General features: G+C 51.3%; 1 protein-coding gene across 1 annotated transcript; it reads left to right on the forward strand.

Moving 5' to 3' along the window:
* The first annotated feature begins 9,731 nt into the window (after positions 1 to 9,731).
* On the forward strand, positions 9,732 to 13,871 carry LOC147964876 (uncharacterized). The gene is made up of 3 exons (XM_087530191.1): positions 9,732 to 11,946; positions 12,892 to 12,975; positions 13,412 to 13,871. The coding sequence occupies exons 1-3, from the start codon at positions 10,424 to 10,426 to the stop codon at positions 13,869 to 13,871; spliced, it is 2,067 nt and encodes a 688-aa protein (XP_087386317.1). The 5' UTR covers positions 9,732 to 10,423.
* Positions 13,872 to 14,320: the final 449 nt, after the last annotated feature.

The following is a 14,320-nucleotide window of genomic DNA, read 5'->3' on the forward strand; positions in this document are numbered from 1 at the left end:
TTCGCTTATATCTTTTGAGTTATATAATTTTGCTCTAGTACTTCACTTATATCTTTTAGAGAACGGTGGTGGATTTGTTTTATAGAAACTATTGATCTCGCATTCTTCACTTAGATTATTTTGAGAGTCTTAAATAGCATGGTAATTTGCTTAAAATCCTAATATGCTTGGTATACAAGATTAATAATAAAACTTTCTTATGAGTGTGTTGAATACTATGAGAAGTTTGATCTTGATAATTGTTTTGAGATATGAACATGGTGATATTATAGTTGTGCTAGTTGAGTAGTTGTGAATTTGAGAAATACTTGTGTTAAAGTTTGTGATTCCGGTAGCATGCACGTATGGTGAACCGTTATGTGATGAAGTCAGAGCATGATTTATTTTTTGATTGTCTTCCTTATGAGTGGCGGTCGGGGATGAGCGATGGCCTTTTCCTACCAATATATCCCCCTAGGAGCATGCGCGTAATACTTTGCTTTGATAACTTGTAGATTTTTGCAATAAGTACATGAGTTCTTTATGACTAATGTTGAGTCCATGGACTATATGCACTTCTCTCACCCTTCCACCTTTGCTAGCCTCTCTAATACCGCACCTTTCGCCGGCATCATACACCCACCATATACCTTCCTCAAAACAGCCACCATACCTACCTATCATGGCATTTCTATATCCATTCCGAGATATATTGCCATGCAACTTACCACCGTTCTGTTTACTATGACACGCTCCATCATTGTCATATTGCTTTGCATGGTCATGTAGTTGACATTGTATTTGTGGCAAAGCCACCGTTCATAATTCTTTCATACTTGTCACTCTTGATTCATTGCATATCCCGGTACACCGCCGGAGGCATTCACATAGAGTCATATCTTTGTTCTAGATATCGAGTTGTAAGTAAATAAAAGTGTGATGATCATCATTATTAGAGCATTGTCCCAAGTGAGGAAAGGATGATGGAGACTATGATTCCCCCACAAGTCAGGATGAGACTCCGGACTAAAAATAAAAAAAAGAGAGAAAAGAGGCCATAAAAAATAGAAGGCCCAAATAAAAAAATGAGAGAAAAAGAGAGAAGGGGCAATGCTACTATCCTTTTACCACACTTGTGCTTCAAAGTAGCACCATGATATTCATAATAGAGAGTCTCTCATGTGATCACTTTCATATACTAGTGGGAATTTTTCATTATAGAACTTGGCTTGTATATTCCAATGATGGGCTTCCTCAAATCGCCCTAGGTATTCATGAGCAAGCAAGTTGGATGCGCACCCACTTAGTTTCTTTTTGAGCTTTCATATACTTATAGCTCTAGTGCATCCGTTGCATGGCAATCCCTACTCACTCACATTGATATCTATTGATGGGCATCTCCATAGCCCGTTGATACGCCTAGTTGATGTGAGACTATCTTCCCCTTTTGTCTTCTCCACAACCACCGTTCTATTCCACCTATAGTGCTATGTCCATGGCTCACGCTCATGTATTGCGTGAAAATTGAAAAAGTTTTGACAATGTCAAAAGTATGAAACAACTGCTTGGCTTGTCATCGGGGTTGTGAATGATTTAAATATTTTGTGTGGTGAAGATGGAGCATAGCCAGACTATATGATTTTGTAGGGATAACTTTCTTTGGCCATGTTATTTTGAGAAGACATAATTGCTTTGTTAGTATGCTTGAAGTATTATTATTTTTATGTCAATATTAAACTTTTGTCTTGAATCTTTCGGATATGAATATTCATACCACAATTAAGAATAATTACATTAAAAATTACGCCAAGTAGCACTCCGCATCAAAAATTCTGTTTTTACCATTTACCTACTCGAGGACGAGCAGGAATTAAGCTTGGGGATACTTGATACGTCTCCAACGTATCTATAATTTTTGACTGCTCCATGCTATATTATCTACTGTTTTGGACATTATTGGGCTTTATTATCCACTTTTATATTATTTTTGGGACTAACTTATTAACCGGAGGCCCAGCCCAGAATTGTTATTTTTTTGCCTGTTTTAGGGTTTCAAAGAAAAGGAATATCAAACGGAGTCCAAACGGAATGAAACCTTCGGGAACGTGATTTTCTCAACAAACAAGACCCGGGAGACTTGGACCCTACGTCAAGACACAAAAGAGGAGGCCACGAGGTAGGGGGGCGCGCCTACCCCCCCCCCCACCCAGGCACGCCCTCCACCCTCGTGGGCCCCCTGTTGCTCCACCGACGTACTACTTCCTCCTATATATACCTACATACCCCCAAACGATCAGATATGGAGCCAAAAACCTAATTCCACCACCGCAACTTTCTGTATCCATGAGATCCCATCTTGGGGCCTGTTCCGGACCTCCGCCAGAGGGGTCATCGATCACAGAGGGCTTCTACATCAACACCATAGCCTCTCCGATGAAGTGTGAGTAGTTTACCTCAGACCTACGGATCCATAGTTATTAGCTAGATGGCTTCTTTTCTCTTTTTGGATCTCAATACAATGTTCTCCCCCTCTCTTGTGGAAAACTATTCGATGTAACCTTCTTTTTGCGGTGTGTTTATTGAGACCGATGAATTGTGGGTTTATGATCAAGTCTATCTATGAATAATATTTGAATCTTCTCTGAATTCTTTTATGTATGATTGGTTATCCTTGCAAGTCTCTTTGAATTATCAGTTTGGCCTACTAGATTGATCTTTCTTGCAATGGGAGAAGTGCTTAGCTTTGGGTTCAATCTTGCGGTGTCCTTTCCCAATGACAGTAGGGGCAGCAAGGCACGTATTGTATTGTTGCCATTGAGGATAACAAGATGGGGTTTTCATCATATTGCATGAGTCTATCCCTCTACATCATGTCATCTTGCTTAAGGTGTTACTCTGTTTTTAACTTAATACTGTAGATGCATGCTGGATAGCGGTCGATGAGTGGAGTAATAGTAGCAGATGCAGGCAGGAGTCGGTCTACTTGTCTCGGATGTGATGCCTATATACATGATCATACCTAGATATTCTCATAACTATGCTCAATTTTGTCAATTGCTCAACAGTAATTTGTTCACCCACCGTAGAATACTTATGCTCTCGAGAGAAGCCACTAGTGAAACCTATGGCCCCCGGGTCTATATTTATCATATTAATCTCTTACTACTTAGTTATTTCCTTTGCTTTTTTACTTTGCCTTTATTTTACCTTGCATCTTTATCACAAAAATACCAAAAAATATCATATCTATCAGATCTCACTCTCGTAAGTGGTCGTGTAGGGATTGACAACCCCTATTCGCGTTGGTTGCGAGGATTTATTTGTTTTGTGCAGGTACGAGGGACTCGCGCGTAGCCTCCTACTGGATTGATACCTTGGTTCTCAAAAACTGAGGGAAATACTTACACTACTTTGCTGCATCATCCCTTCCTCTTCGGGGAAAACCAACGCAGTGCTTAAGAGGTAGCAGGCCGCCTCTCTCAAGATCTTGGTGTTGTTCTCCTCGCGTGGTCGAGGCCCTCGCGAGGGTCTTGTCTTGGAGGCCCCGCAACTGGGCCATACCAGGCCGTCGAGGGAGCCACACCATGGGCCGCGGGCTAGCAAGTTTGGGTACCCCCATTCCCAGAACGTTGATAGTAGCCATCGGTCCCAAGGTGCGCCCGAGCTGGCTTTTGGGCGAAGCCAAGGGGCAGGGTCGAATCGCCCCAGGCCCAAACCGCCTGCGGGCCAGGTTTGACGCGTGGCGCTTCATAGGACGCGGACGCCTCCACTCCCCCACGTCGCCTCGGCAACCGCCCAGGCTAACAAAAGAATGGCGCACGCCGTTGAGCCATCATTTCTTCCCCTTGCCTTGCTCCAGATCCCCTTCTCCCAAATGAAGGCTTCTCCAGATCCAATCGCACACCACCCCCTTACTTCTCCTTCTTTGGTGCCACTGACCACACGAATGGCGCCCAGGAAGTCGAAGCCCGTGGCACAGGCTGCTAGCTCCTGCTCCTCTCATGGGCCAGCACTTGTCGCATCCTCCATCCCTGAGGTGGGGCACCTCGACCCCGTTCTCCTACAGAAGGCGAGCAAAGACAAAGAGTGAGGCAAGACTGTCATCTAGGCTAGCTCCGGCGAGTAGCGGACCTTGGCACGGTCGGCCTATACCTTCTTCCTCCACAGCATCTTAGCCGGGCTCGTCCCGCCCCTCGCAGAGTTCTTTGTCGCCGTCCTCAACCACTACTAGATCCAGGCCCTTCATCTTCAACCCCACTCAATCCTCCTCCTATTCATCTTCGCCTTCAACCGCGAGGCCTTTGTGGGCGTGAGTCCCTTCGTTCCGCTCCTTCACCACTTCTTCTGCCTACGGCTGCACGATTCAACGCATCTCTCTGCTTGCGTGTCCTTCGTCATGGTCCACAAGGGAAATGTGCTCATGAAGGCCAGGAAGAAGGTGGAAGGCTTCCAGCACCATTGGATCTTCCTGGATACCAACGGTCTCAACGCGTGGCTGGAACTGCCGACCGAGCTACCCGAGCGGCTCGAGAGGTGGAGCCACGAGATGCTCTCTAACCCCCAGGAAGAGCCGGTCCTAAGGAGGATGACCTCGGACATGGAGGCCAAGGTGCTGAGGCGGGGGGGGGGGGGGCATGCTCGTGAAGGAGTTCTTGATGCAGCGCCTGGCGCCACTCCAGTCGCACACGCGCCCCATGTGGGAGTTTCGGGGCACGACGGACGATATTAGGCTACGCGCTGGCAGCTGATAACCCACAAGTATAGGGGATCAATTGTCACCTCTTTCAATAAGTAAGAGTGTCGAACCCAACGAGGAGCTAAAGGTAGAACACATATTCCCTCATGTTTTATCGATCACAGATACAACTCTAGGCACGCTTGATGTTCGCTTTACCTAGAACAAGTATAAAACTGGAAGTACTTTGTAGGTGTAACGGGATAGATTTGCAAGAATATAAAGAGCACGTAAATAAAAACTAGGGGCTGTTTTAGGTAAAGAAGCAACAAAGTTAGTATAGCGAGTGTGGAAAAGTGGTGGTAGGAGTTGCAAAATTGTCCCTAAGCAATTGACTACTTTACTAGACCGATAGCAAGTTTTATGTGGGAGAGGCCACTGCTAGCATGTCATCCCTGACTTGGAATTCTATGCACTTATGATTGGAACTATTAGCAAGCATGCGCAACTACTAACATTCATTAAGGTAAAACCCAACCATAGCATTAAGATATATTGGTTCCCCTTCCATCCCGTATGCATCAATTTCTATGCTAGGTTAGGTCACTCTTCCCCATAAATACATAGTCCTATCAACATACAACTAACCCTATGGTGTGATCCACGTGCGCGCTCATATGATGGTCACCAAATGACAGCAACATAATCACAAGCAAATTAAACCAATCATAGCAATTCACCAATTACTGATAGGACAACGAAAATCTACTCAGACATCATAGGATGGCAACACATCATTGGATAATAATACGAAGCATAAAGCACCATGTTCAAGTAGCGGGTACAGCGGGTTGCGGGCGAGTGGACCTCTATAGATAGATGGGGGAAGGTGATGAAGATGTTGGTGAAGATGACGGAGGTGTCGGCGTAGATTGCTCGCACGATGATGGCCCCGGCGGCGTTTCGGCGCCACCGGGAGAGAGGGGGAGAGGGGCCCCCTTCTTCTTCTTCCTTAACCTTCTCCCTAGATGGGAGAAGGGTTTACCCCTGTTCCATGGCCTCCATGGCGGCGGAGGGGCGGGAGCCCCTCCGAGATTGGATCTGTCTCTCTGTCTCTCTCTGTTTATGCGTTCCAGATTCTGGCCTTTCACCGTTTCTTATATTCCCGGAGATCCATAACTCCGATTGGGCTGAAATTTTAACATGATTTATATCCGGATATTGGCTTTCTTGCGGCAAAAGAAGGGCACCAACCGCCTTAGAGGGCGGCCACAAGGGTCAGGGGTGCGCCCACCCCCTGGGGCGCGCCCCTGCCTCGTGGTCCCCTCGGGCATCATCTCGCGTTGATTCTTCTTCCCAAAAATCACATATATTCCAAAAAAATCTTCGTAAATTTTTATCATGTTTGGACTCCGTTTGATATGAATTTTCTGTGAAAAAAAACATGCAACAAATAGGAACTGGCACTGGGCAGTGGATCAATATGTTAGTCCCAAAAATAGTATAAAAAGTTTGCAAAAGTATATGAAAGTTGTATAATATTGGCATGGAACAATAAAAAATTATAGATACAACAGAGACGTACCATCGTCCCCAAGCTTAATTCCTGCTCGTCCTCGAGTTAGTAAATGATAAAAAATATAATTTTTGATGTGGAATGCTACCTAGCATAATCTTGATCAAGTAATCTAATCATGGCATGAATATTAAGACATGAGTGATTCAAAGCAATAGTATATCATTGGACATTAAGACAATAATACTTCAAGCATACTAATAAAGAAATCACGTCTTTTGAAAATAACATGGCCAAAGAAAGTTATCCCTACAAAATCAGATGGTCTGGCTCTGCTCCATATTCATTACACAAAATATTCAAATTATGTACAACCCCGATGACAAGCCAAGCAATTGTTTCATACTTTTGATGTTCTCAAATCTTTTCAACTTTCACGCAATACATGAGCGTGAGCCATGGATATAGAACTATAGGTGGAATAGGTTTACTATGAGTTTCATGTTGGGTGGGAAACAAACTGTAAAGAAGCCATTATCTGTATTTTTTAACTGAAGCCATTATCTGCCTACGATAATTGGTTTTGCGTCTATCCACACGTTGCTACCATCACTCTGGATTTCTGCATGCACTCCTTAAATAATTGCACTATGTTTTATTCCTATGCATGTAAGTTATTGTACACAATGGAGCTGAACATGTAGAGCAAAAGAGACGAGCCTTGCATGGCAATAAAATTTCATGCAGACGTAGCTCCATGGTAGGTGCAAAGGCAGCTCCCATCCAGCAATTTTGGATTGTAATCAAGAGGAAGATATCTATTCTGAGGGGGATTAAGAAGGAGAAGACCACTCCTATTTACCCCCTGAGGTCTTCCCTCTAACTTCGCATGCTGATGTTGGTTATATCATGCATATGGTGCCTTGCATTGCTTACTTTACACATCAAATATGTCATCTGCTTAGTTTAGACATGCTTTGTGTGAATGCCATCTATTTAGTTTATTCATCGTTTGTGTGAATTACGCAACGCCATCTTGTTTAGCCAGGCATCATACATGTGAATTTTGCAATGTCGTCCTGCTTAGCCAGTCATCTTATATGTGAATTATATCAGGCCATCCTTTTTTTGGTTACATATTACATTTGTCAACAATGTTAGTACATTCAACTACTCTTCGTGTGCATCAGCCATTTTACATGGTGATGGAAAATTCTGGAGTGAAAACAAGGTCTTCAGAGCAGACTATGCTATCTGACGAAGCGCATATCTCGCTGGTTACGGATAGCTCCTCATAGAAGGATTCAGAGATAGATGGTCAGTCATATCCCCACCCAAGGTGTATGCTCTAACTTGGCAGGGTTATGTTGCTCATCTCGTGCGTATGGTGTCTTGCCTTGCTATGTCATTTGATTAGTTTAGACATGCTTTGTGTGAATGCCACCTGTTTAGTGTCTAATTACCATATATGTGAATTATGTATTGTCATCTTGTTGCAAGACATTATATATGTTAATTATGCAATGCTATCTTGTTGCAAAGGCATTATATATGTGAATTATGCAATGCCATGCTGTTTAGCGAATATCATTTTTTTTGTATTACGTGTTCCATTTATCGACAATGTTTGCATATTCAACTACTCTTCCTGTGCATCAGCCATTTGAAGCGGTGATGGAAATATCTGGAGTGAAAACAAGGTATTCAGAGAAGACAATGAAACCTGCTGAAGCAGACATCTTACTGGTTACAGAGAGCTCCTCAGAAGAGGATTCAGATACTGATGACCAGTCCTATTTCGCCCCTGAGGTCTATGCTCAAACTTGGCAGGGTTATATTACCTATGTCATCCATGTTGTCTTGCATTGCTTAGTTTTTACATCATATATGGATTGCCATCTGCTTAGTGATACGTCTCCAACGTATCTATAATTTTTGATTGCTCCATGCTATATTATCTACTATTTTGGACTATATTGGGCTTTATTTTCCACTTTTATATTATTTTTGGGACTAACCTATTAACCGGAGGCCCAGCCCAGAATTGTTGTCTTTTGCTTATTTCAGTGTTTCGGAGAAACAGAATATCAAACGGAGTCCAAACGGAACAAAACCTTCGGGAACGCGATTTTCTCACCGAACGTGATCCAGGAGACTTGGACCCTACTCCAAGGAGTCAAAGAGGAGGTCACGAGGGTGGGGGGCGCCCCCCCTAGGGTGCATCCCCCTGCCTCGTGGGCCCCTCGGTGCTCCACCGATGTACTCCTTCCTCCTATATATACATACGTACCCCCAAACGATCAGAGCAAGAGCCAAAAACCTAATTCCACCGCCGCAACTTTCTGTATCCACGAGATCCCATCTTGGGGCCTGTTCTGGAGCTCCGCCGGAAGAGGGTCGTCATCACGGAGGGCTTCTACATCATCCTAGCCCCTCCGATGAAGTGTGAGTAGTTTACCTCAGACCTTCGGGTCCATAGTTAGTAGCTAGATGGCTTCTTCTCTCTCTTTGAATCTCAATACAAAGTTCTCCCCCTCTCTTCTGGAGATCTATTTGATGTAATCTTCTTTTTGCGGTGTGTTTGTTGAGATCGATGAATTGTGGGTTTATGATCAAGTCTATCTATGAATAATATTTGAATCTTCTCTGAATGTATGATTGGTTATCTTTGCAAGTCTGTTCGAATTATCCGTTCGGTTTGGCCAACTAGATTGGTAGTTCTTGCCATGGGAGAAGTGCTTAGCTTTGGGTTCGATGCATGTCCGGATTAATGATGCATGGCATGGCATGACAAAGTGCACAAACAAAACTACAAATTAAGTGGAGCTCAATATGCAACGAGTTGCATATTGACAGAACACCACATGACTTATTTAGTTCTCTCCCATTCAAGTACTCAACAAAATTAAATGTTGGTTAGCATGGCCAGGGGTGCAGCATATGAAAACTACCTATCTAGGCAAGTTTAAATGAGGCCGGAACAACAAGCAAACAAGTCCGGAAAATCCTCATGTGCACATTTTAGATTTGGTACTGTTCTGTCCTAAGGCATATTTTAATGTTGTTAAACATGCAAAGTAAGTACATCATGTTAATCTATGCATTTTTCTACCCCATTCACATATAAATATTATTTAAAACCGAGCTACGGTTATTTAGTTATGAAATAAACCATTTTTGCATGTCATAAGAGCAAAAATTATACAAATATCCTTTTAAACATTTTTAACATGCATGAAATTGGCATATTATGAAACTAGATGAAAATCTAAGCATTTTTCATATATGAGTCATTTTAAACCGATGCATGGTTTGTGAGTATTAAATGCATGAACATGAGGGGGGGGGGTTCTGCAAAACTTGCAGGCTCTGGATAAATAGATAAATTCGTAGAACAGGGAAAAAACTGTACTGGGCTGAAACTGAAAGAACTGGGCTGGACAGGATTTGGGTGGGCCGCAGCTCACCTTGTGGGCCTTGGCCCAGGTCGGTGAAGCAGCAGGCCAGCGAGAAGTTGGACTAGGCGCGGCGCCGGCCTCACAGGCAGATCGAAGCGAGGCAGGGTGTGGTCAACGCGCGGTTGAGCGTTGTGGAGCGCTGCTCGACCTGAAGCAGAGGGGAAGCAAGGCAGAGACGGGATTCAGGCGAAGAGGGCCTTGGCGCGACGCGGGAGACACGACGGCGCGGACCCCTATTGATGCAGGCCATGTGGCTTGAAGCAAAAGGGACGACGGAGTGGGAGGAGCTCGCCGGCGACTCGGGCGGCAGGGACGGTGCAAAGGAAGGCGACAGGTTGGCGCGGAACTCAGGGACGGCGTGTCAGCGGATTCGGGTGTGGGGAAGGAGGCATGGACGCGCGGCGCCGGGATGCTTTAGAAGAGGACCGTCGACGGGGATGGTTTGCGGGAGCTCCAGCGTTGAAGGAGAACAGCAGGATGGCAGCGAGCTTCCATGTTCCCGAGGCGGCCACGACGGCAGGGAGATTGGCGCGGGCGAGGTTCTCGTCGAGGCGCTGGCCTGATGCAGAGGAGGCGCACGGGAATGGAGCTACGGGCGCTCGATGCGGCAGGTGGTCGAATGCAAGGCAGAGAGGGGCGGAGCGCTGCACCTCTTCCATGGTGCTCGGCTCGGGGACGAGGCCCTCGGCCGGCTCGGGCGATGGGTGCTGGAGGCTGCGGTTTGGTAGAGTCCCGACGAGGTAGGGGTCGAACAGAGGAGACCGAGACGATTCACTGAGGACTTGCGGAAGGGGGATGGCACTCTCCTCTCGCGACCGAGCTGGCGCCGCACCGGCCGCGGCCTGCTCGCCTGCGCGGCCGCCTCCGCCGCCATTTCCGTCACCATGCGCCACTCCGGTCGGCTCTCACGCACCCCTGCAGCCCGACGCCCCGCTGATTCCGGCCGCTGGGACGCTCGCCCCATGCTCTGCCGACCCTGTTGAGGAGGAGCTACCGCTGCGCTGGGCAGACTTGGCGGAGGACGAGGACTCCACCGCCGGCCGTCCCACCGTCCGGCACACACCTCTGGCCTGCCGGACTGTGCTGCGCCCGATGCTGGTCGACGTGCCATGCCGGGGAGCCCCCTCCCCACCTCTTGCTCGCCGGCCGGCTCCGCCTCCCTCCTCCCGACGCCTGGCCAAAGGGCCGACCTTAGGTCGCGTACTGCTCACCGCCGCCGCGCTCTGGCGTGGGGTGTCGCGGGGCGGTCCGACCTGTGTCGGGCCCGGTCTTCTTGGCGCTCGGCGGCAGCCCCCCCATGGGTCTCAGCCTCCCCCCTCCCCGGCGGCGTCTTCGTGGTCGGTGGTCACCCGTTCCTCGCCGTTTCGACCGTTCATCGCTGCTTTCGGCACATCCTCTTTCCGTTTCTTGCCCAACCACTCTCGTCGCCACCCCATGGCCGCCGGAGCTCCTGCGCCGGCGTCGGTCGCGGCCGCGGCGGCGGTCGCAGCGCGAGGGGGAACCCTAGCCGCTGCTACCCCGCCCTGCGGGCTGGACCGACGGATCATGCGCCGTTCTAGGGTTGGGCCAGGTGTTGGGCCTGGGGCCTGGGCTGGCCGCTCCTTCAATGGGCCCAGCCTCTGCTGCGACCCTAGTGGGTCGTCCTGCCCGGCCATTAGGCCGATTTGGCTGCCGTCGGGCTTCCCTCTCCCCCAATCCCACTCCGCTCCTGCCCTAACCCCTGCTCCTCCGACCCCTGCCGCCAACCCATCGCTCCATCCCCCGTCGCTGCCGACCTCGCCGCCGGCCCCCATGACCCGCGAGTGGCACGACGCTGGGACGCGGCCCAAGCGTCGCGCCAACGACCTCCGCTCCGATTCCTCCTGTGCGGAGGAGCGGCGCAACTCCTTCCGGCCATCCCCCGACGCGATGCACCACGAATCCGAGCTCCGCCGCCAGCTCTCCTCCTGCGGTGACCGCCGGACCCACGACTACGATGACCACCGGTCCCCCTCACGCCGTTCTCCCCCTCGTGCGGACCGCCGGGGCCGCTCCCGTTCGCCTCCCCCTGCCGCGGACCGCCATGAGGGTGGTCGTCGGTCGCCCTTCGCTCCGTGCTGTCGGGTGGCCAGCCGCTCCCCGGTCCGGGGCGGCCACGCTCGCTCCCCCGACCGCTCCTATGGGCAGCCGGACCCTCCTCCCGCGGCTGCCGCGGTCCGCCGCTACCAGCCACCTCAGGGCGAGCCGAGCCTCCCCCCGACCGGCAATGGGGCGGGACGGGGCCGGCCCGGGGGCAAGCGCAAGAAGAAGCGCGGGCTTGGGCACGCAAACGGCCCGGCCCCGACTAACGGCGCTCCCCGGGATCCCGCCGCCTCGATGACGTCCGCCCTTCTCTCCGCCGACCGCTCCGCCGACCTTGTCAAGTGCTTCAACTACGGACTCTCCGGCCACTCCCAGGTGGCTTGCACTCGTCCGCAGTGTTGTTACCACTGCTCGGACCCAGACCACCCCGCTTTCCTTTGCCCAGACCGCCCGGTGGCGGAGGAGCTGATGATGTACGGGCACGAGATTGAGGGCCTCAGATACTTCCACATCGAGGTGCCCGACATCCCCACCCCTTCTCCCTTTCTCCTCGCCATTGTTACAGTGAAGGATGGGGTGGCCTCGCCGGAGATGATCGAGGCCGAGCTCAACCACCTCTACCTCTACAACTGGGATTGGCAGGTCACCTTACTCTCTGGAGGCCAGTTCTCGGTCGTCTTTCCGGACGCGGTCAGCCATGGATACGGCACCCGCAACGGAGACATCACCCTAGCTCTCAACTCGCTAGTGGTTGACATCTCCGTGCCGGTGCGGGGCCCCTTGGCGGTCGCGGTCTTGGACACGGCTTGGATCCTCATTGGTGGCCTCCCGGACATCTCCCTCTCCGAGCGGGTCATCCGGAACATGTCTCGCATCCTCGGCAAGGTGGTGGTGGTCGATGAGCTCTTCCTCCGCAAAGAGGAGGAGGTACGCGTTAAGGTCAAATCTCTCGACTCCTCCAAGCTTCGGGCCACCATCCGGGTGTTCTTTAACGACCAGGGCTTTGACCTCCACATATCCCCTGAGCCTCCCAACCATATTGGCCGCCCTCGCATCGACGGCAGCTTCCCTGGGGCCGACACCGTTGGGGGTGGCACAGGGGGCCACCGCAGCGACCGCGACCCGCGTCACGGCCACCACCCGGGCTCGGAAGAGGACGACGACGACCTCGAGGACAGCCCCCACCACGACCAGCCGCCTGTGCCTGCCGCCAGGGGTGGGGATGGGGCGCGTCGTACCCACTCGGCAGCCACACCGTTCTCCGATGACGGCCCGACGCCTCTGATGTCAGTCTCCAGGTTCTTCCGGCTTCTTCGCCCCGCTCCCCAGACGATATCTCCCTCGGCATCTTTGCCTCCTCCCCGACCAGGGCCGAGCCGACGCTGCCCGATCCGACCCCCACTACGACCGATCTCTGGTTGGTGCCGCTGGGGGGTTCGGCTTCGGACCCGGCTCCGCCTCTCCTGGGGCCTTCGGAGGTCGCTCCTGGCTCCCCGGCCCGGCCGGCCAGCTCGCCCATGGGGGTTGACGCGCCTACGGACCCACCTCCCTCCCCTGGCGTCCCCTGCGTGACGTCTCCTGCTCCCCCTTCGTGCCGTCGAGCTCTTCTCCCGCGGGCCTGGCGGTGGTGGTGACCACACCGGTGGCCGCTCCACCTCCTCCCCCTCGGGCTATGAGGCGGGGTCGTTCAACCTCGTCCCCGGTGTCCTCTTCACGCCGCAGTGCTCTGATTGAGGTGACCAGGACGCCGGGTGGCCTGGCCCTCCCCATCCCCGAGCTCGCCGCCCTCCAGGCCGCTGCCCGGAACCTCGAGTCAGGTACCACGATCATCCTGGCCACCTCTGCTACGTGCTCCTTTTCTTCTTTGGAGTCGGCCCCGCTTGGCCACCTCTCTAAGGTGGCAGCGGACTCGGCCATAGTGTTCCGCGGGGAGGTTGCCCCCCCGCTAGTCCAGATAGAAGCCATCCGTGCACAGGAGATCCTTGATGGTCGGCTCGCCGAGGCCCGTGCACGCCCTCCCCCCGCTGCGGGAGCTCCACTTGGGTCCACCCCGAGCGCCCCACCCCACGCGCCGGTCGCCCCGGATGAGATCCGGGGCCGCACTCGCTCTCGTACTGCCGCCCTCCGCGCCCAGAGCGCATCACGTGTCTTGGGGTCAAGCAGCCCCCCGATGGATGCCTGATGAGAGCCTTATTCTGCAACATCCGCGGTTTCGGCCAAGATGGCCGGCGCCGCCAACTCATTGAGTACATGCGAACCGAGCGTATTGACATAGTGGCCATTCAAGAAATGATACGTACTGAATTCTCCCTATCAGAACTTGAGCATTTGAGCTCCGACCTATTCGCCTGGCACTGGCTCCCTTCTAGTGGGAACGCAGGCCACTCGGGTGGCATCCTCCTAGGTGTGAACGATGCCACCCTTGAGGTTGGGGGCATGGACCGGGGAGAGTTCTTTGTAAGCATGGAGGTTTTCGAATGGTCCCTAAACTTTAAATGGCAGATCATCGCGGTCTATGGCCCAGCTGACCATCGTAGGTCGGAGACCTTCCTTGCTGAGCTGAGGAGGAAGGTTGCGTCGGCCCAGTTTCCGGTGGTAGTTGGTGGCGACTTCAACCTCATCCGGACGGAG

This window comes from Triticum urartu, chromosome 6A, assembly GCF_056163025.1.
Source record: "Triticum urartu cultivar PI428250 chromosome 6A, HENAU_Tu73, whole genome shotgun sequence".
NCBI lineage: Eukaryota > Viridiplantae > Streptophyta > Magnoliopsida > Poales > Poaceae > Triticum > Triticum urartu.